Consider the following 20,376-nt stretch of genomic DNA (forward strand, 5'->3'; position numbering starts at 1 on the left):
TAATATATACGATTTTACATGATATAACTAGAAATACTAAATTTTATAATATATGGTTATAATTGTTTTTGTTTTTATTTTTTCAAGTGAATTAGTCTATTAAAAAATACATAACTAATGATGATTGTTATATGTAGTTGACTTTGACCTAAGAAAGTCGTTAGAATTAAAGTTGAATAGTGTAATTGTTAAAGGAAACATTTTTATGAGCTAACATTTAGGTAGAATAAAATTAAGCAGCCAAATAATGAATTGTATATCTTTTTTATTTTAATGAAAAATGTTGAACTCAATATTAAAGTAATTTTCCAAAGTTGACTTCATCAAAACAATGTCCTAATCATAAATTTAATTTATTTTTTTTTATCAGTACGTTCTCACAGGAAATATAAAGAATTAATGTATTTTTTATTTATTATCGAAAAAAAGGAAAATTTGTATCTTTTAATACGAAGATCGAAGGAAAAGTTATATATACTTAAGAATTTTCTCCTCGAAATCAATGTTGAAAATAAATTAAAAGTTACATTGTTTATGTGGTAACTTCTTAGTTTTATGTATTTATTTTAAACGGATCAAGATCATTTATATGCAATCCACAATCCAAATTTAATATCAATATCTCTCTTTTCGCACGTAGTGACCGACTAAATCCAAACCAACACCATTTTAGGACACATAATTCATACACACAAATAATTAACTAGACCCAAACCAATACCACACATACCAAACAAAATTGACTATTAACACGAGGAACTTCTTATTCACAATATCTTAAACATTATTCACTATTTTAGTAGTTAGTTATCAAAATTTTCAATTCCTAAGAGACGAACTCGAGTTGATATTTAACTTTACACTTAAAATATATTTGATACTGTCATGGTAAGTAGCCCAAGACATAAGAGTAAACACATTTTTAACTTTAAATTTAACACCTTACCTCTTCAAGACATATTTCCTTTAAATCAGGATAAATTATTTTAATTATTACCTAAATTATATCATCTATAAGGACTCCACATAATTAGACATTCACTGTAGTATAAATTGTTTATAACATCTTTCAAATATTTGATCAAAACATCTCATGGCTAACGTATTTTAAATAAAACATTTTTAGCAAATAAAAATCTAATGGGCTACAAATGACCTAAAAGAAACATTTGGGGAAGAAAAAGGAAATACCAAAAACTATTGGGAGCATTTTGACATATCACTTAAATTACTGTCTCTTTTCGAATAATACTCTGACAAAAGGGGCAAAGCGCGCGAAAATGGAGAAATCGAGCAGATGAAAAATATAAACTGAAAAAAAAAAGAGAAACCTTTACAGCAATGGCGGACGAGGGTTTCGACGAAGAATGGGACGCAGATTTCGTCGACCAACTTGTTCAAGCTGAAGAGCAAGCATTGTCCATCGCCACTCAGAAATCCCTTCTACCTCCGCCGCTACCGCCGCCGCCGCTGCAGCAATCATATCCGGCGGTGTCGTACGTCGAGGTTAGCTATTCGCCTCCGCGGGACTTGTCTCAGAGAGTTCCAGAAGTTCCTAAAGGTTTCAATCAGTTACCCGATGTCGACATTTTCTCCGCTGCCGCTGCCGCTGCCCGCTCCTATCTCCCTGCTGGCGGGTCCCACAATGCCAAAGAAGAAGAGATTGATAGTTTGAAGGTTAGAAAATGCCACTAGTATGTAATTAATAGTAATGTTGATAAATGAAGTAGTCATTCTCTGATCAATTGGCTGGGCAGTAGACTACTTTTACCCTCCCATTATATAGAATGTTCTTTGAATGGATTGGGCTATTTTTTTTTAATTGCAGAGGGAGCTTGGTAGAATTTCAGAGGAGCGGAATCGTTTGGTACGATCATATACCCTACCCATCAATCCTCTCGTGTATTCTGTATAAAATTTGAATTTTTCGAGTTCGGGAATTTAAATGTTTTTCTAAGGTTTCTATATGATTGTAGAGGCATTAGGGTATCAGGTATCTGTTTGAGTTGATTTTAATCAGTAATTGAATTACAGTTGCTTTTACATGTTATGGATGTTAGCAAACACTTGAGTGCATGACCTCATTGAAGGAACTTTTTAATTTTAAGCACCCACATTGTGTTGTACTATTTGTTTAGCTGGTTCCACTTGGATTATGTCTGATTCATATCACTTGACTTATCAGTTAGCGTTCTTTACACTGGTTTACCTTGATGGATAATCTTTATGTGCATGACATCGACATTGAGTAGATGCTGAAGACGTAGTATAGTTGTTTTATGACATAAGTTGTCTTCAATGTATTTCTGATGAGAATTCCCTAGTAGATAATGATCTTTTGCACCGCTTCAGGAGCAAGAGTGCATTAAGCTCAGAAAGGAAAGAGATAAGAAAGAGAAGAGACTCAAGGTTGCTCCTCCAAAGATTGTGAACCTGTAAGTGCCTAGTGGAATTTGTGTTTGACAGGTAGTTGCAGGAAAGTTTGGTTATGGTGTTCTTCTTCTAGGATATACTATAGCTTATGCATAATAAAAGTTGACCACAATTATTCTTGATTAAGGCACGTACCACATAAGATAATAAGGAGATAGCCTGATCCGACAAGCAATAACCAGACATTTTTTAATAATCTAATCTTCATAAGATTCCTTTTCTTCCCTCTGTCAATGTGCATGCAAAATCATATAACTACTCCTTAGCCTATATTATTCATAATGTTATTGCTCTATCCTTTTAGTATCATTTTTGTTGCAAGTTATATTATATTTTCGGTTGTTCCTATTTCACTTTGATAGTTTGATTATACCTTAGTTAATATGCACGATTGAGATAGTATCTAAATGGAGGTGAATACAAACTATATAAGAAGTTTAGTTTCAATAACTTCTACAATTTCATAAAATGAAAATTTGTCATTTCTTCTCCCTTTTCGTCCGGCAATGAACCTCTTTTCATTGTGGCATTATTCCAATCATTTTATCACATTGGTGTGGTACATGACAAAGAAGTGTAATGCATGGCTATATTTCAGAGGGTGGAGATTTACATATTATCTCCAAATTATAATTCAACAACAAAGATGCTAAGAGATGAAAAACAAGGAAATATATGCATCAGGGGCACAATATATCTTGAAGAATAGAATGTAAAATGTTTTAAATTTCCTTTTAAGAAGGTTTTGGAAGAAAAGATATCAAATTTATTTATCAGAGTTAGTAATGTCATTCTCTAAGGTTCCTATGAATCAAAATTGGTACAAAAAAATTTCTTTGTAACAAACCATGGTCACATGTGTCATTCTACTGCTAGTTGACAAAGTGCCAAACCTTTTGCAACTGTGCTGATTGTTTTGAAATTTTAGGGAAAAAATACATATATTGTGTGCTTAGGAAGGAACTTTGTGATGCAATATCATGTTCTTTCTCATGTTTTTTGGTGAAACTTTAAACTTCCCAGTTGAACACTAAAAGGGAAATAGAAGAATTTTAGTGAAGGTTGCTTCTTGTAGTGTGTAAAAGTTGAAGGAGTCATAACGTTGGAAAAATTCTTATCTTTGCTAATATGCTTTATATGAGTTATATATATTCGATTGCTAGTTTCCTTATCCATTTAATTTGACTTTTATCCTTGTTATTCTGGAATGAGAATGATTAGGTTTTAACTGTCATGATTTGCTTGCACTGCAAATGAGGTCAATCTCATGACAGTTAAAACCTAATCATTCTCATTCCAGAATGATTCGAGTGACAGTTAAAACCTAATCAATCTCATGCTTTATGGTCTCGTCTGTGTTTACAGTAGTGTAGATTCGAGTTTCAACATCCAAGGAGACCAAATAAAATCCCTCGAATTCCAAAACACACGCTCTATGAATGAGCATATTGGCTCTAGCACAAAAATTGGTTAGTTCAAACTGACATGTGGAATTAAAATCAATTATATGTCATGGTTCCTGAAAATAAGTTCTTTCATGATCTGCTCATCCATTCTTCCTTGCATGCTGAATCATAGGTACAATATCCTCTAAGGATGTTGGGATCCAGACTGAAAGACCTGATAGATCTACCAGTTTATCAGCTGAAAACAATTTATCTGATACTTTTTGCCTTCGAAACAAGTTGTTGGATGCATGGAGCTCGTCTTGTGGCCAAAGATTAGGAAGGCTTCTCATTTCAAAGTTGTACGCGACATGTGAAGTTGATTTCCGTGTCCTTTCTGGATACCTAAACACGAGTTTGCCCTTAAGGACAATTGTGGAGTCAAAGATTTCTTTGAAGGATAATCTGCAGTATACTCATTCTGGTGAGAGTGCAAAAGTGTCTCATCTTTTCTCTGTATTGACCAAGGTATATCCATTAAGTGATATCTTTTTTCACTTTGACTACACTTCACCTTCAGGTTCTTGTTTATCTAGATGTGCATGCTAACAATCATTAACCAGATGATAGATCTCTCTCAATGTTTCGGATTTTTCTTTTATATGAATTGGTATTCCTTATATTTGTTACTCATTCACTATTTACTTTCAACTCAACCACGAAAAAGGAAGTTAAGGGACTGGAATTTAAGATTTTCCTATTTTGACTTGCTTGAACCCTTTTTCTCATATTTTGCTTGACACTTGCTTTGGTCATGCATTTAAATTAAAGGCAGTTGCCCTCTTAAAAAAAGGGGAAGCCCAATGCACAAAGTCTCCCACGTTAGCAGGGTGGGGGGAAGAGCCGAACCCAAAGGGTGTGATGTAAGCATCCTACCCTAATGCAAACATTAGTGGGCTGACCAAAACAATTGCTCTCTTAAGCTAGTGTTGGCCCTAGATTGCCAAATATTTTTGGTAAACCAGATTTGGGTGAAGTTTGGATTGAAGTTTCAAAATGTATTTGGCTCATAGTTTTTGGAAAGATGTTTCACTTTTTTAAAAAATAAAATAAAATGAAACATGACTTAAACCCATAAGTTCTAAAAACTATCAAAAATGCTCATACGTTTAGCACAAAATTATCATTTTTATTATGAACTAAATAGTACCTTATCCTAAAATTTTAAAAAATATTCTAACATAGTAACATAAAGCTTCCTACTTTTGAGGGTCTGATATGCTTATAATTATTAATAATGCTTTCTATCAAGTGTTTCTCTAATACATCAATACAAAAGTATAATGAGTTGAAATGTTTACATTGCAAATTTAACCTGGATGAGTTATATTTTACCAATTCTGATTGTAGTGACAATTTAAATTATTTTCCATTCCATATTGCATTTTAAGTGTGACTTTGGTTAGTTTTGAATTCACTATCATAACATATTTGAGTTCCTAAGATTAACAAACAAGTTATTTTTTTTTGTTAAATAGTAACTTGATTAGTCAAATATAAAATTTGTTCTTTCTTTTATATTTAATTGTTTTAGTTTTCTTTCTTGGAATCTTGCATAATAACTTCTTATAAATTCCTTTATAATGGGGAAATAATGGAAAGAGTACCAATCAACATTTGAAGTGAATATTATTCTCATAATGTAGGTATAAAATATCAGTAACAATAACAAGTATGGTTCAATCCCTAACTAGTTGGGTTTGCTATGTGAATCCTCACTATCCGTTTTACTTAATTTGGATCCATTTACATTATTTATAAATTGGTATTCTCTTAATTAGTGGGTATTTCCATTTTCTACTGACAAATTTCTTAACAACCGAAGACTTACTATATACAAGAGTACCAACCTGATTAAACCTTAATCATTACTTGTTGCTATTCTTTATATGGATCTTTTGCTTCTTGTGACTATGCTTTTATACGACACCAGTTGGGGCTAACTATGTGAATCTTCACTACCCATTTTGCTCCACTTGAACTCGTGTGATTCCAAACTTCCAATATTCAATAGTTTAAGGTTCTCTAACATAAGATTTTTTTTTTTTGCATTTTGAACTGACATACAATCTCTAAACAAACTCTTAGTAAAAATTGGACCCTAATGTAAGTACTGACTAAACCTAAAACCTTACTATGAAGTCTCGCCTATATGGATCTTTTGCTTCCATTATGTTCTATTTTTCTCCCACTTGGTGAAATTCCAACAAAATTACAATAAAATGAGATAAATAATGTTTTTTCCGAGTACCTTTATTTCATTAAAAAGGCTTTTCCTACACTTGATCTGCACCACGTTTCTTTTTATTTTGCAAATACTATGCGTAGCTTATTTACCTTATTTTGTCTTCGACTCTTAGTAGGGTTGAGCTCTCATAATTTGTGGTCTTGTATCTTGTAGATTAATGATGAAATGGTGAGATTCGAAGATTTGTTAGAAGCGTTGGTTGGTCTTTGCAATCTTAAAAATGTGCGATTGTAAGCTTTGATATTTATCATTTCCTTCTGCTTTAGTTGTTAATGTGGAATTTACATTTTTAAACGTGTAAAACTTTTTAATGGCAATATCCATTTATCTCAGTAAAACGTCCAGGTTAATAGTGCAGACTTTTGTAATCAGAGCAATGATATTCCTTTTTGAATGGTAAATTTGGGTTTGAGTATATCTTTGTGCTGATGATGTATGATCCTGTTACCATTCTCAACGAAAAAAGTTTTCAGTCCTGCAAAGCTGTATCCATCTCATATTCCTGAAAAGAAAAGGAGAAAGAAAGCTGGTAGGCCACAGTTCTAGCAATTATTTGAAAAATCGTTTTTCAGTATACACAATTTCCTAATGAACTTAAAAAGTGAAAAATCTTGGTTTAATTTTTGAAAGCTCTGTGAATATTTCTGAAAATCTTAATAGTACGAGACACGATCCTTAACGTACTAGGTGTGTGAAATCTATCTTGACTTTCAAGTAGCTCTTGATTGAGGATAAACTCCAAATTCATCCTTTCTGGTACTATGCCTATTTGCTTCTCTTCTTTCAAGTGAAAGATAAGGACATCATTGTTGGGACCACTTTTTGCATTGGAATATGCCTCGCACACCTATTATACCGGTTTGCATCAATTGGCAAACTGGTCTGTTCGAGTTCACCTTCTTTGTTCTACCACTTAGATTCTAATCTTCGTTATGCACCTTCTTTCTACGCGACTGATACATACTGACAGAACTCTCAACTCCACAGGAGGATAGATAGGGTGATTTGGGTGAGATCCATTGTACATCCAATTTTTGATTCACTAGTGAGATCCCACCCACCATGAAGATCCTCACCCCCACCTTCCATAAATAAGTTATAACTTGATAATCTAGAATTGAGGTTCAAATCCTACCCAAAATTTCCACTCAACAAGTGACCTGCGGCAAGAGCAAGAGAGTATTATGGAAATCAGAGTCGGATGAGAGGTGGCTGATTGGCCAAGGAGCAGAAAACTATGCAAACAACAAAACTTCTAAGAGTAAAGGATATATATTTAAAAATATAAGTATGTATCGATTACTAAGTTTTTTTTTTTTTTTTTTTTTTAATAATTTCTTTGAAGGATTACAACAACTATGTCTCAGTTCCAATCATGTTGGGGTCTGCTATATAGTTCTTTTGAATGATTACTGTATCATGTTGAAGTAAAAGGGAATTCATAAAGGCTTCATATTTGTATCATTCCATAGAAGTTTCTTGTCACTAGCTTCATAACACTATTCATTCCATACAGGTTTCTATTATTCATAGGGCTTTGCATATACTGCAAGAGGTTTTGAGTTTCACTTTCAATATGGAAAGAAAAATTGGTAAAAGGTATATATTACTTACTCAAATGCAAGCTCTTCTTTCTCTATTCTGTTTCTGAGATATTGTCGTGGATTCTTTTAGCACCAATGCAGAAGAATGATTTGATTTAAGTGTTTGACAACTGTTTAACCATTCCCTTTGTGTAAGAAGCTTGCATTTGTCTGGATTCATAAGGAAGCTCAATTAGAAAACAGAAGCAAAAGTTAGAATCCACCGATTATCATGCAAACTAGTCTCTCCAGTCATTTGATTCTTCACATTTCAAGATAGATCTTCAAGTGTTTTTCTGTTCTCTTACTAGTGCTAGTTGTCTATTTCCTTATTGGGGTAAATGATGTTTCCGTAACCTCAAAAAGTTAAGACAAATAAATAAAGGAAAGGAAAAAGGAGAAAAGATTGTCTCTATCATCTGATCCAGGAATATTTTATGTGCTTTGATTTGATCTTCCCAGTGTACTCTATCAGGGACAATATTGTTGTTGACGGACCTGTTTGTTGGAATAATGCGTCAGAACTGTATGAATATGGATATCCTGGAAATAGAGGACTGCCGCATGTCCATGCTGAGAAAATATTTGATCAAGACCACACTGATGGCCTGAGAGTGAATACTCTTGAAACTTGCACCAGAATAGGATTCATCAATTATGAATCTAGCTGTTTGATATCATCTTCTTTCAACTACGTTCCTCTGTTTGAATTAATGTGCGAAATTGTCATGATTCATGACGTAGAACATATAAGACTTGAAGCAGTTTCAGTCATGAATCTGATTGTTGCAAGAAGTAATGCCTATTTGGAGAGGGACAAGTAAGTTCATATCCTTCTCTTATTTGCTTGCGAATATTTTTGGAGCTCTGTAATATGCTTATGCTATTTCCTCTTTTGTATAGGTACGGAACAGATATACTATTCCAAAGTATTGTAAAATTATTGAAGAAGGGAGCCCGCTTGCATGTAAAGAAGAAAACTGTGCATCTTCTTCATATGCTACTGAATTGTAAGCACATATGTTTGGTCACGTGTTGGGCACATGTTCATATATCAATTTGATGTTATCTGGCTCCTGGAAGTTTGTTCTTGAACTTGCTTACTGCACCTCAATGTTCAATATGTAGCTTTTACTACTTGAACTACCACGTCTTGTTATTTATATCATATTTATCTTCCTACAGTGTCTCTAGTTATTTATATCATATTTCTCTTCCTACAGTGTCTCTAGTTATTTATATCATATTTTCTCTTCCTACAGTGTCTCTACTATCTTATGGAGAATAAGCCAATATATTCTTTCTGATCCAAGTTAAAGATTGATGCATTTTCTCCAAGTTTATTATTAAGGAAGAATACTTCATTATATTTTAATGTATTTTACTCATGCACCACAGTGGTAGTTGTAGTAGATTGCTGCTAATTGTAAGATATACTCTGATGAAGATATAAAGGTTATTTCTGAGAAATTAATCCATCTCAAAATCACTAGCAGTTTGTTTTTGCTTTGTGTAATGGTTTACCTGACTATATTATTCAATAAAGGTCCAAGAGTAATGGCCTCATTCTGCAGCTGTTTCATGGAGGGAGATGGCAGTGGAATGGTTGACATCAATTCCAATGAGAGTTCAACTTTTTCCGTAATCAGTGTGATCTTTGAGAGTTTGGCAGAGTGTATCACCTGCACTGGAAGTAATGCCGAGGTAAGCCTAGTATTTAACTTCAATTAGCATATCTTCTCACCTTTTCTCATTTCGTATTTTCATTCTCTCTCTAAACTCCTCTGAACACTGCTAGCGTATTTAACATGGATTTTGTCTTGAATTTACCAAGAACGGAATTGACCCCTTCCTGCTGTTTGTTACCCTTGAATCTTGATTCTTTAATTATTCAGGAACTGCAGCTTCGGAAGCACACTATTGTTTTGCTAGCTTTCTTCGCATCATCCGGAAAATGTGGTGTTGAAATTCTATTAAATTATGGGCTTCCAAGAGGAAAGGATTTCCCAGCAATTATTTTGCAAAGCTTAGTATGCGATTTGGATCTAGAAGAATCAGATACTGCTCAGCAGCCAGAAGTATTCAAAGAGAGGTATCTTTGGGCACTTAAATGTGTTTGAGGTTTATTTCAGTCTTCCAAATATATGCATGAAGTGGAGTTAGTTTATTTGAGTTTCCATGTGGTGAAGTACACAATGATTATCTAAAACTGAACATCAAAATGCTTTCTTTTTTTACTTTTTAGTTTGACAACCCACTTGTTCACCACCTTGAGTTTGAGTCCTCCTTGATTCTCATAATTAGCTTTGTTTTTTTAGATCTTCTGAAAGGACCTTTGCATTTTCGAAGTAATTTTTCAATTTGATTGTATTGAAATTTCATTTTCTCAATCTTTTCTGTCTTATTTGCCAGGACTCTGCTGATTCGAGAGGTACTCATACTCTTGAATAGACTAGTTTCACATCCAAAGTACTCCAGCCACGCTCTGCGTGCATTAACAAACAGTCGAGAGAAGGCCACTTTGACTGTTGATGTAACAAACAGATTATCCAGTAAGCGCACATTCTTTTGGCAGGATGTCAGTATGTCTCGGCAGATTAGGGAATCTGAAATCGTAGATTTAGCTCAGGTGTTGAGAAGAAGAGTGTTCACGTTTCTTGGAGGTAGCAACCAATGAAAGAAGCATGAAAACTTTTGCTGTGCATACATGCTTGAAGAAAACCGCCCATGGAGCTATCGAGTATGATGATACTATGACAAGAATGGGCATGGAGCAACGTTGCAGCTTATGTGCTGAGATCCCTTCGAATAGGTTGTCTGTAAAAGTTGCATTACCGATCACCCTCATGTATAAGGTGTTGTATCGGTTTTTCTGTATATATATTTCTAATGTATGTCATTGGCTGAAGAATAATGTTCGCAATTGCATTAAATATATAATGTTAGAGCTTCAGAGATGAAGCAGTTTCCCCATGGGGGACATTGCAGAATGCAACTTTTTCCTAGGAGTGGCAGTTTATAGATCGCGCTCATACTGTCCAATGCAAAAGATGAAAAGTACATTTGTGATGTAGTCTTTGTTACACCAACTTTTTCAATCTACTTGCAAACCTAAGCAAGCAAGTCTCCACTTTTTTTGAGTGTAGGACAGAAGTTAATACTAAACTTATAGCACAGAATCCCATCTCCAGCAATTGTAAGGTGCAATAAATATACAATCAGTCATTTAAGAGTTAACATTTGTATTCTGGTAATGAAACGAATTACATAAAAGAATAGTAAGATTCTAAAACACTATTATCTAGAACACTGCAGTGCAATAAATTTAGACATGAGCACATAGCTGTGGGACATCATCTCTTGCACTCTTCTCACAACGATCCACTACTGCGTGTATCCACCAAATGATTCTGTAGTGTCAGGACGGTGAAGCTTGGAACCAATTCAAAGGAGTTGTGCTACACTGCTGCTACAACTCAATGACAAACTGGCACAATTGATATTCGTTTTCTCAATCTTCATTATCAGAATCACCAAATTTTATTTTGGTGGCCTTTGGAGCATTTGCATCAATTTCTCTAAAATGAGCACCATAGAGCTTGGACTCCTGTAAATTGCAACTCAACAATGTAACAAAGAACATGTGCAGCAATAGAAAACTAGCAATGCGGGTGGAGAAATAAGATTCAACAGTTGACAATTACTAACAGGAAGGCATGTGTAGTAGATCTATTCATCAGTCTCAATCAAACAAATTGTGCCAGCAAGAAAACACGCAATCACAAAGTATAACTTTTTGTAGTAATACATTGTTGCTTCACCATCTTGTGGATATCCAAACTGTTATTGTAATTAGGTTGCAAAATTATCCCAGGAAAACGCAACTCCTTAGGCTCGGTCTCACTCAATTTTTACCAGCCCATTTATAAACTCGGCAATTTTGACCCTCCTAATTCGGTCCATCCAATCATTGGGTTGATAAGTAGGTGTTTAAATTGATCAATGAGGAATCTTGTCAAAAGTGTTTTTAAAACAAAAAAAAATATTATATTTCGATACGTTATAGATTAGCCAAATAGCCATAAATAAAGACAAATTTTGTTAGGTACATGAACAAATAGACTAAGAACATAGTAAGAAATGGGGGAATTGGGTCAAGATTTGTTTAGTCCCTTTCAGCCCAAGTTACTTTTGTACTAGTTAATGGAGATGGTTTTAAGCCCATCTGCCCAACTCATTTCAGCCAATGTAAATTTTGGGCAGTTCACATTTACTAACAACTCATTTTGAACCGTTCATTTGACACCCCTATTTATAGATACTATGTTGTTAAGACTATGCACAAGCAGCTGCTAATAACATTCTGGGCTTCCTGCCAAGAACATAACACGACATGATACTTTGTTTCTTAGTTTGGGCCAAGCCACATAAGATCCTTCTTTTTTGAATAGATTCTACTTGCAATGCAAGCATGACATGTAAAGACAAATACAGCTACTAGGATATCAAGAATTAGGCAAATCCTTGTGTCAGTTGTGTGAGGAACAATAATTTCTTCCAAAATGAGATGCTGAAATTTAGGAAAACTATAAAATCCTTTTTGGATTGGCTTAAAAAAAAGTAGTTTTAAGTCAAATAAAAAGTCAAAATTGAAATGACTTTTAAGACAAAAAATAAGGTTTTTAAGTTATTTTTAACCTTGCCAAACACTTTCTAACTTATTTTACGCCATTTTTTGACTTATTTTAAGTTATTATTATTTTTGTCAAATACTTCCAGAAGTCAAAAACTGACTTAAACGTAGGTTTGACCAACTTTTAAGCCAATCCGAACACCCTCTAATACATTTGCATTTCAAATCATACGCAATAGCCAATATGCAAATAGAAAGCTTACCTTTTTCTTTACATGGGTTCCAAAGTTAAGAAGGGCAGCTGGAACAGTCTGTCCAGCTTCTCTGAGGACATTTATCAACTCCCCAGAAAGTCCCTGTGATAGACAGGCTCGATGTAAGAATCAAACTAGCAAAGCACTGAGACAATAGTATAAGAAAATAAAAGTGAGTTCTCTATCCTAAAGATCAGCCAAACAGTACCTTGTTATCTTTAGTGAAGAATGTATGAGCTACACCTTTTTTACCAGCCCTTCCAGTTCTTCCAATTCTATGAACATAATCCTCTGTTGTCAAAGGGAAGCTATAATTTATCACAACTTCAACATCAGGTATATCAAGCCCTCGAGCAGCTACATCAGTAGCTATCTGCAGAAGCATAAACAATTATGTTAATGAGGCTTTAGCATGTTTCAACACGCACGGAAGAAAAATGAGCAAACACAGCAAGATCATTCATGAACAGTCGATCCAAATTCAACCGGAAGTCACAACACAATTCCCAGCCAGCACCAGAGCAACACAAATAGATGTCATCGAAAGTTTGGGAAATATATCTTGCAGGAATGAGGAAGAACCGAAGAAGCAAAATCTTGCAAAACATTTTAATGGGGAAAAAAGAGTAAGCATCCTATTATTCTTGGACGGAAGAGGATTGGCTAGAAATGAGAACTCCAACAATACAGATCAGGTTTAGTCAAAGAATAAACTGATGTAAATTAGTATATGATAAAACAAAACCAAAAATATAGCAATATCAGTGGTTTTAGTCAAGAGTATAAAAACACATCTGAGGTTCTTCTTTATTAAAAGCACATTTTCTTTGGTTCCTATATGCTTAATTAGTTGGCCTTCATGGTTTGCATCTTCTTGAGATTCTATCCTGTTAGTCTACCTATCAAATAAACATCACTGGACGTGGAAACAAAGATGATGATAGGAAAACAGTGTGTACCAGTAGAGGACAGCTTCCATCCTTGAAGAGTGACAGGGCCTTAGTACGAGCATGTTGTTGCTTGTCACCACTTATAGAGACAACTTTCCAACCCCTGAGGCAAAGACACTTTAAACATTACAAAATGTAAACCAGATATGATACACAATACTACATGTACCAATGTTGCCAGGGTCAAATTAGTTGGAACATGTATTATATTATTATCAGCAAGTAATTAGAAGCTAGACATAGGAATCTAATGTTTCACAACTAAACAGAATAGCAATAGAATTACCTTTTCTGTAGCATAATTTCTACACGAGATGCTTCCTTCTTGTATAAAACAAACACCAATACTCTATTCCTGTTCAAAGTTTGCAACCTCTTGTAAGCATCCATTATAAAGAGTCCAAAAAATCAAATACCAAGGTTAAACGCCAAACAGGACAGAAATAATGCAAACACTATCCCCAATAACTGATGATTGAGGAATGTCTAAAACCATTGCTACGAAGAACAACTGTGCTAGACAATGGATAAGGAATTAAAGAAGAATGATACAACAACGGAAATCCGCTGAGCAAGTACAATGAACTCATCCACAATATGATTTTGAAAAGAAAAAAGGAAGAGGAGATGATAGAGTGTGTGTGTGTGCGCGCGCGTGACAGAGAGAGAGAATGCACTTCCCCCGTGCCCCATGGTTCGATAAACATACTACCTCCTAGTAGAAAAATAGAACCACTACTTTTAGGCTACCCCTCACTTGGTCAACCATCTAAATAAACATAGGGGGACACCAGAGGACTGTGTTTAGACAACATTGGGCACCAATAGAAATTAGCAACCACACATGGGCAGATAATCATTTTCAGACTTTTTATGAGAAAGGCAAGTAAATATTGAACACAGGCACAAAGGCGGTGCTGGTCTAGTCTCTTTGCACTTAAGTCACTTAAGAGTGATTTTAAAATAAAGAGAACTGTTCTAGTTGACTTAACAGGAAAAAAGCAATCCATTCAATTCCTACAAGTACAAGAGAATTACAAGCCTACTTTGTACACAGGTAAGAAAGCAGGATATTAAAACCACACGCAAAGACCTAATACATGAATATCATTATTCATATACTATATTATAGGAAGATTTATGGATGTCAGCAAGAGACAACGAACGCAGGCTTTAGAGATATATGATATTAGAAATGTGTTGGCAGAAATTTTTGTTAAGATACCTTCTAGACTTGTGGTATTTTTCCAGCAAACATTGTAAACGCTCATCCCGTGCTCGATCTTCCAAGACCTACGATGTAAAAGGAAGTGGACAGGCAATTCAGTAGGAAGAAATGGAGATGAACTTATAAGTCTTCTCCTATTTGCTCTTTGAATTTTAATTTTGGCTCTCTATTGATCTATTGGCTAGAAGGGAGGCAACAATATGAAAGAGTTGGAAAGAAAAATGCATCTAACAAGTCCTTAGAATTTCTATAACGCAGTTTACCTCAACAATTTGCATGACATCATGGTTGGCAGCCAAATCTTCTGAACCTACAACTACCTGAACAGACTTCAGTTTTAAGCCGGGAAAGGAACCAAAACAAATTTGAGAATATATTCTGAATGGTAAATGAGACCTTGATTGGATTGGGATCCATGAACTCTTGAGCTAATTGATGAACTTCCGGAGGCCATGTAGCACTGAACATAACCATCTGCCGAACTGCACAATTTGATGGAACTTAAATGGACACAAAAAATGCATGTACACAATTTAAACTTCATCTAGCTATATATGAAGTGCAAAAAACAAGTAACAAAGTCCTACCATAATGTGGGAGGATGAGGATATGAATCAAAACACTACAAGACTTGAAACATTCACAAGATTCAACTTTTTTAAAAAAAATACTTTTTTGGTATTACTATATACTGAAAAAATGAAACAAAAACAAACTTTAACATATGGATGTACTTCATTTACAAAATGGATCGGAAGTGAAACTACAAAATGTCTCATTGGGGCATATATATTTTTACTGAGGTTAAAAAAGGGTACTTGGAGATAATACAATAAGCTATGAAAGACATTCAGATCCAAACATTTCATTTTAAAAAAAAAAGACACTAAGCAGGCTAAGTCTATATAATGAGATGTCCATCAAAGCTCCAGCTTTAAGAATTCAAGTGATGGAACCAAACGTAGAGGGCATTATTCATACCAGAGCATGTTTGGCTTAATATGGCACGGACCGCTGGTTCAAAACCTAAATCAAGCATGCGATCAGCTTCATCTAGCACCTGTAGCAATATTAGTAACATCAGACAAAGGTAAAGGAGCATGACAGTTAATGTGTACCACATTTATATTAAGTTCATACTACATAGGGGAAAAAATCAAATCATATTTAAGAAGTTATCTCATGAACATGTCATGGAATCAAGATAAATAGAAACAGTTCTATTTCTTAATTTCTGATCACATTACAAAAAATGAAGGATAATACAATCTATATGCTTTCTTCTGTCACATGACAGTAGTCACCCTATCATGGTAACTTTGAAACATTTATTACATGGAGCTAATTTGAAGGCTCTTATTCAAGTGCCAGTTTGTCTCTGAATAAGCTGAAAATGAAGGATATTGGTTCAGTTTATGATGATCCAGAATAAAAAATGGCAAAGCTTTGGGCCATTAAAAGCATATCGTTTGTAAGTTCTACAACAGCTAAGCTACAGAAATATGTACATCTGTATATTTTCTAGCATCAACTACCAAGACATTCAAGTAACCCTAAAGATAAACTCCGCAAACAGTCAAGTAATAGTACAAAGATGCTAAACAGAATGTTAACGACAAAAGGTGATTATCAGGCATATTTTCAGCCTGTATTTCAAACAAGACCTACATTTTAAATACCTCACAAAGTTCATGTTCAACAACTTGAGATTACCCGGAAAAAAAAAGGGAAAATACTACTCCTAAACTAAATAATAAAATAAAATCAAAAAGTACTTACACAAATTAGATGACCAAAAATGCAGAACAAAAGCATCCAAACTATCTACACTAGTTGACCAAATAAACTTCCATGACATCATGCATACTCAGACTTCATCAAAGATCCTGAAAGTCCAAACATAAATGAAGGCCATAAAAGCACTCACCACAAAAGAAACCTCTTTTAAATTGCAAGCTCCCATTTCCATCAGATCTTGCAAACGACCAGGGGTTCCAATAACAATATCCTGCAAGCATAGGATATGATCTGAGGTGCCGACAAGAAAACTTCAAGTATGACATGTGTGAAGCACGTGTAACATCCATTAAAAAGTCTAAGAAAGCAAGCAACCATAAGACCTTAAATTAACTTAGATATTAATTATATGATACTGAAAAAATCATCATCCAAGACTCATTGCAATAATAAATTCAGAACGAGTAAATATAAAAGAATCTTAGAAAAAATCATCATTTAAGAACTCATTGCAATAAAAAATTCAGAAAGAGTAAAATCAAAGAATCTTACCACGCCAGATCTAAGAGAAGCCTTTTGATGGTGCTTATCAACTCCGCCATATAGACAAACTGACTGCACACCAGTAGGCTTCCCAGCCTCACAGAGAACATCTGATATCTATTATAAAAGAGAAAGTTATCAATAAAGAATAAAATATGCATTGGCATTTTGTATTTGAGAACACAAGGCAAAACATGCATATTGATTTAATAAAAGAAAGCATAAGGCAGGAGTTGAAAGACACTCTGGGAAGATACTACAAGACATCTAGAACTAAAAACTCACATAAATTAGCCTTCTACAATTTATTATGCACAGTATAAGGTTGTATCTTGGTAATTGGGACCAGATGATTTTCCCCTACTCTTAGAAGTTAGAGCAATAGAAAAGCAATAAAACTGTCTTCACATATAGTTTTCTTACTTTTCTATTGCTCTTTGAAGCAATAAATATCAGGTGTAAACATAAATTACACTAAGAGACACAGACAAGGTTCTCAATATCCGACAGTAGGAAGATTTACTAGGATGCAATGTGGGACTATTACCAACTAAATATTTAGGTATACTGTTTGGATGTCAATCACAGAGAATACTAGGAAGGAATGACTGAAAAGTGAGACAAGAGACTAACAAATGTACTTGTCCTTGGGATGGAGGTTCTAATCATTAGTGTTTTGGATGCACCCCTACTTGAACTATGTCTCTATTTCAATACCTAACAAGATGCATAAAAGAAGCAACAAATTAAACAGGAATATTCAGTGGCACGGAAACAACTAAGAAGTCTTTCATTTAGGCTATGTGGGGAACAGTGATCACCAGTAAGAAGCAAGTAGGCTTGGAAGTCAATAATATAAGGCCACGGAACATTCTCCTCCTGAACTGGCTATGAAGACTTTGCAATGAGGAGGAGGCACTGGACAAATGTGATTATATAGAGAAGTATAAGGTGGAAAATTCTTGGAACACGTGAACACAAATGCATTTGTACGCAATTGGAAACTGAATAGATTAGAAACTTATTGAATATATACTAAGAACACATTCACATTATAACCATGATGCCACAGAAAACGATTACTAGTCTACTCATTGAAAACATGAAATAAAACATTCATTTTCCCTTTACCATGCTAAATTTGAAAAAGAACTACAAAGTTCAAGCTTTTGATGAGTGACAACGCTATTCAGTAAGTGAAACATTACTTCAAGTGAAATCAAACTCACACAACAGAATCAGTAAAATACCAATAATGCAAGAAAGCAAACAACTTTAAACAGTCCAGGTGTAGATTTGAAGAACATACTTGTTGAGCTAACTCTCTTGTAGGTGAAAGCACAAGGCAAACAGGATTCTTAGACTTCTTACTCTTCCGCTCAGTCGTGATGTGCATAATAGCCGGAATACCAAAAGCCAATGTCTTACCTGATCAAACAAAAATATAATTTAACTGAAAAATCCATAAACCATAGCCTACTACCGCACTAAAAAGAACTCAATTCAAATGTTATACCTGATCCAGTTCTAGCTATGCCAATGAAATCACGCCCATCTAAAAGAAAAGGCCATGAATGAGATTGAATTGGTGATGGTTTCTCAAAATTCTTACAACATTCCAACACCTCACTTGGAAGCCCTGCATCCACAAACTTCTCTAAAGCTTTGTACTTTAACTCATTAGCACCCTTACCCGTAACCACCACATTTGTACTACTTTCTTTAACCTTCCCATTAACAACAGTAACATCCGACCCATCATCCAAATTCCCTTCCTTTACCTTACTCTTCTTCTCCTTCTTCGACTTCTTCTTTTCCGATAACTCAGCTGACCCATCAAATATTTCAGTATTTCCATTCGACCCATCAAGAGTTTCAGTGTTCCCATTGGACCCATCTTCTTCTTGCTTCGGCTTCTGCTTCTTCTTCTTCTTTTTCTCTTTTTTGGATTCTACAACAACTTCTTCAACCTCAGCGTCTTCAAGCTTTCTCTTCTGTTTCTTGTGAGATTTGGATTCATAGTTGAGGGTTTGTGGTTCGTCATCTAACTGTTTTGCTACCATGGCTGCTCAAATTTATGGCGAAATCGCAAAACCCTAAGGTTTAAGGAAACAAATGGATGTTGTATTTATAGAAGTTCGCTATTACCGAATTTCCCAAACAAACCTCTGTTTTTAGTGAAATTACAATGAGAAAATAATCAAAATGGTCCTTTATGTATTGGGTTTGGTTCATTATGATCCTTTGGTGTATATAAGTTAACAGTTATGATCCTACTTCACTGTTTTTTTTTAAAATTACATAAATATATTATAATAAAAAAATAGTTATCATTTATAGTAATAATATTTTTTTTCACTTGATCACTTTTAATTTATTTATAATACAAGTTTAATACATATTACAAGAATAATTTATTATTCACATATAATAAAAATTTTAATGATGAATAATACTTTTATCACACATTTTAATACACTTATAATACAATATGACAAAATTTTACCAAACAAACATGATATATTTCATAAAACAACTATAATTTATATATATTGCATACATAATTTACTTTTTTAATACATATTACATATTTAACAAAGCATTGTTATAAATCATAATAAACAAAAAGTATTGCTAACATCAGTAATTATTTTTAAATATATATTAATTTATATTTTTATTATGCAAATTACATGTTATATCCTTCGAATTGTCGTAAAACAATAGTCGTTTTCACATGTAAGTCACTTTTAATGTTGTAAGGTAATTTTACCGTTGCCACATGTAAGTCACTTGTAAGGCAAATATGTATGTACACCATTAACATTTGGCAAATTGTGGCCAAGTTTCATATTTTCATTAGTATAAATAGGTAGTATATTTTTATTTAAATGTAAATAAGAGAAGAAGTTTGGCATACGTTATTATACTGCCTCTTTGTATGTTTTTGTTCTTAATTTAGTTTATTAATATTAGTTTGTTAGCTATTTATTTTATAAAACGTTATCAGCATAAAATTCTGTCAAGTTGTGCTACTTTAAATAAGTAAAAATGGTAAGAATTTTATTTTTCTAAAAAAAAAAGATGTCTAATATTTATAAACTTGAATTTGTTGCCTTGGATATATCGGGTAAAGAATACTCATCCTAGACACTAAATGCTGAAATCCACTTGGATGCAGTGGGAATGGTAGGAGCCATCAAATAAAATAATCAGGCATCCAGTCTAGAACGTGCCAAAGCAATGATATTTCTCCGTCACCATCTTGACGAGGGGTTAAAGATGCAATATCTCACTATAAAAGAGTCTTTTGTACTGTGGA

At 34.0% G+C, this 20,376-nt stretch overlaps 2 protein-coding genes across 3 annotated transcripts; one reads left to right on the forward strand and one right to left on the reverse strand.

Annotated features, from left to right (window-relative positions):
• Nucleotides 1–1,280: 1,280 nt before the first annotated feature.
• Nucleotides 1,281–10,699, forward strand: LOC101262140 (protein SENSITIVE TO UV 2). 2 transcript variants are annotated; one of them, XM_010327282.4, is made up of 12 exons: nt 1,281–1,677; nt 1,829–1,867; nt 2,353–2,435; nt 3,799–3,902; nt 4,012–4,346; nt 6,280–6,348; nt 7,643–7,725; nt 8,185–8,529; nt 8,613–8,719; nt 9,256–9,413; nt 9,614–9,801; nt 10,122–10,699. In XM_010327282.4, the coding sequence occupies exons 1-12, from the start codon at nt 1,342–1,344 to the stop codon at nt 10,384–10,386; spliced, it is 2,112 nt and encodes a 703-aa protein (XP_010325584.1). In that variant the 5' UTR covers nt 1,281–1,341; the 3' UTR covers nt 10,387–10,699. The 2 variants fall into 2 exon arrangements, with proteins under 2 accessions (XP_010325584.1, XP_004245959.2); XM_004245911.5 differs by having other exon boundaries at nt 1,282–1,677; nt 9,605–9,801.
• Nucleotides 10,700–10,895: 196 nt separating this feature from the next.
• LOC101253217 (DEAD-box ATP-dependent RNA helicase 5) lies at nt 10,896–19,239 on the reverse strand. The gene is made up of 13 exons (XM_004245879.5): nt 18,571–19,239; nt 18,364–18,482; nt 17,064–17,171; nt 16,702–16,782; nt 15,756–15,834; nt 15,171–15,256; nt 15,038–15,094; nt 14,772–14,839; nt 13,833–13,901; nt 13,556–13,649; nt 12,805–12,969; nt 12,606–12,698; nt 10,896–11,316 (listed from the first exon to the last, which is right to left on the reverse strand). The coding sequence occupies exons 1-13, from the start codon at nt 19,115–19,117 to the stop codon at nt 11,221–11,223; spliced, it is 1,662 nt and encodes a 553-aa protein (XP_004245927.1). The 5' UTR covers nt 19,118–19,239; the 3' UTR covers nt 10,896–11,220.
• Nucleotides 19,240–20,376: the final 1,137 nt, after the last annotated feature.

The sequence above is a fragment of the Solanum lycopersicum genome, chromosome 8 (genome assembly GCF_036512215.1).
Source record: "Solanum lycopersicum chromosome 8, SLM_r2.1".
NCBI classification, from domain to species: domain Eukaryota; kingdom Viridiplantae; phylum Streptophyta; class Magnoliopsida; order Solanales; family Solanaceae; genus Solanum; species Solanum lycopersicum.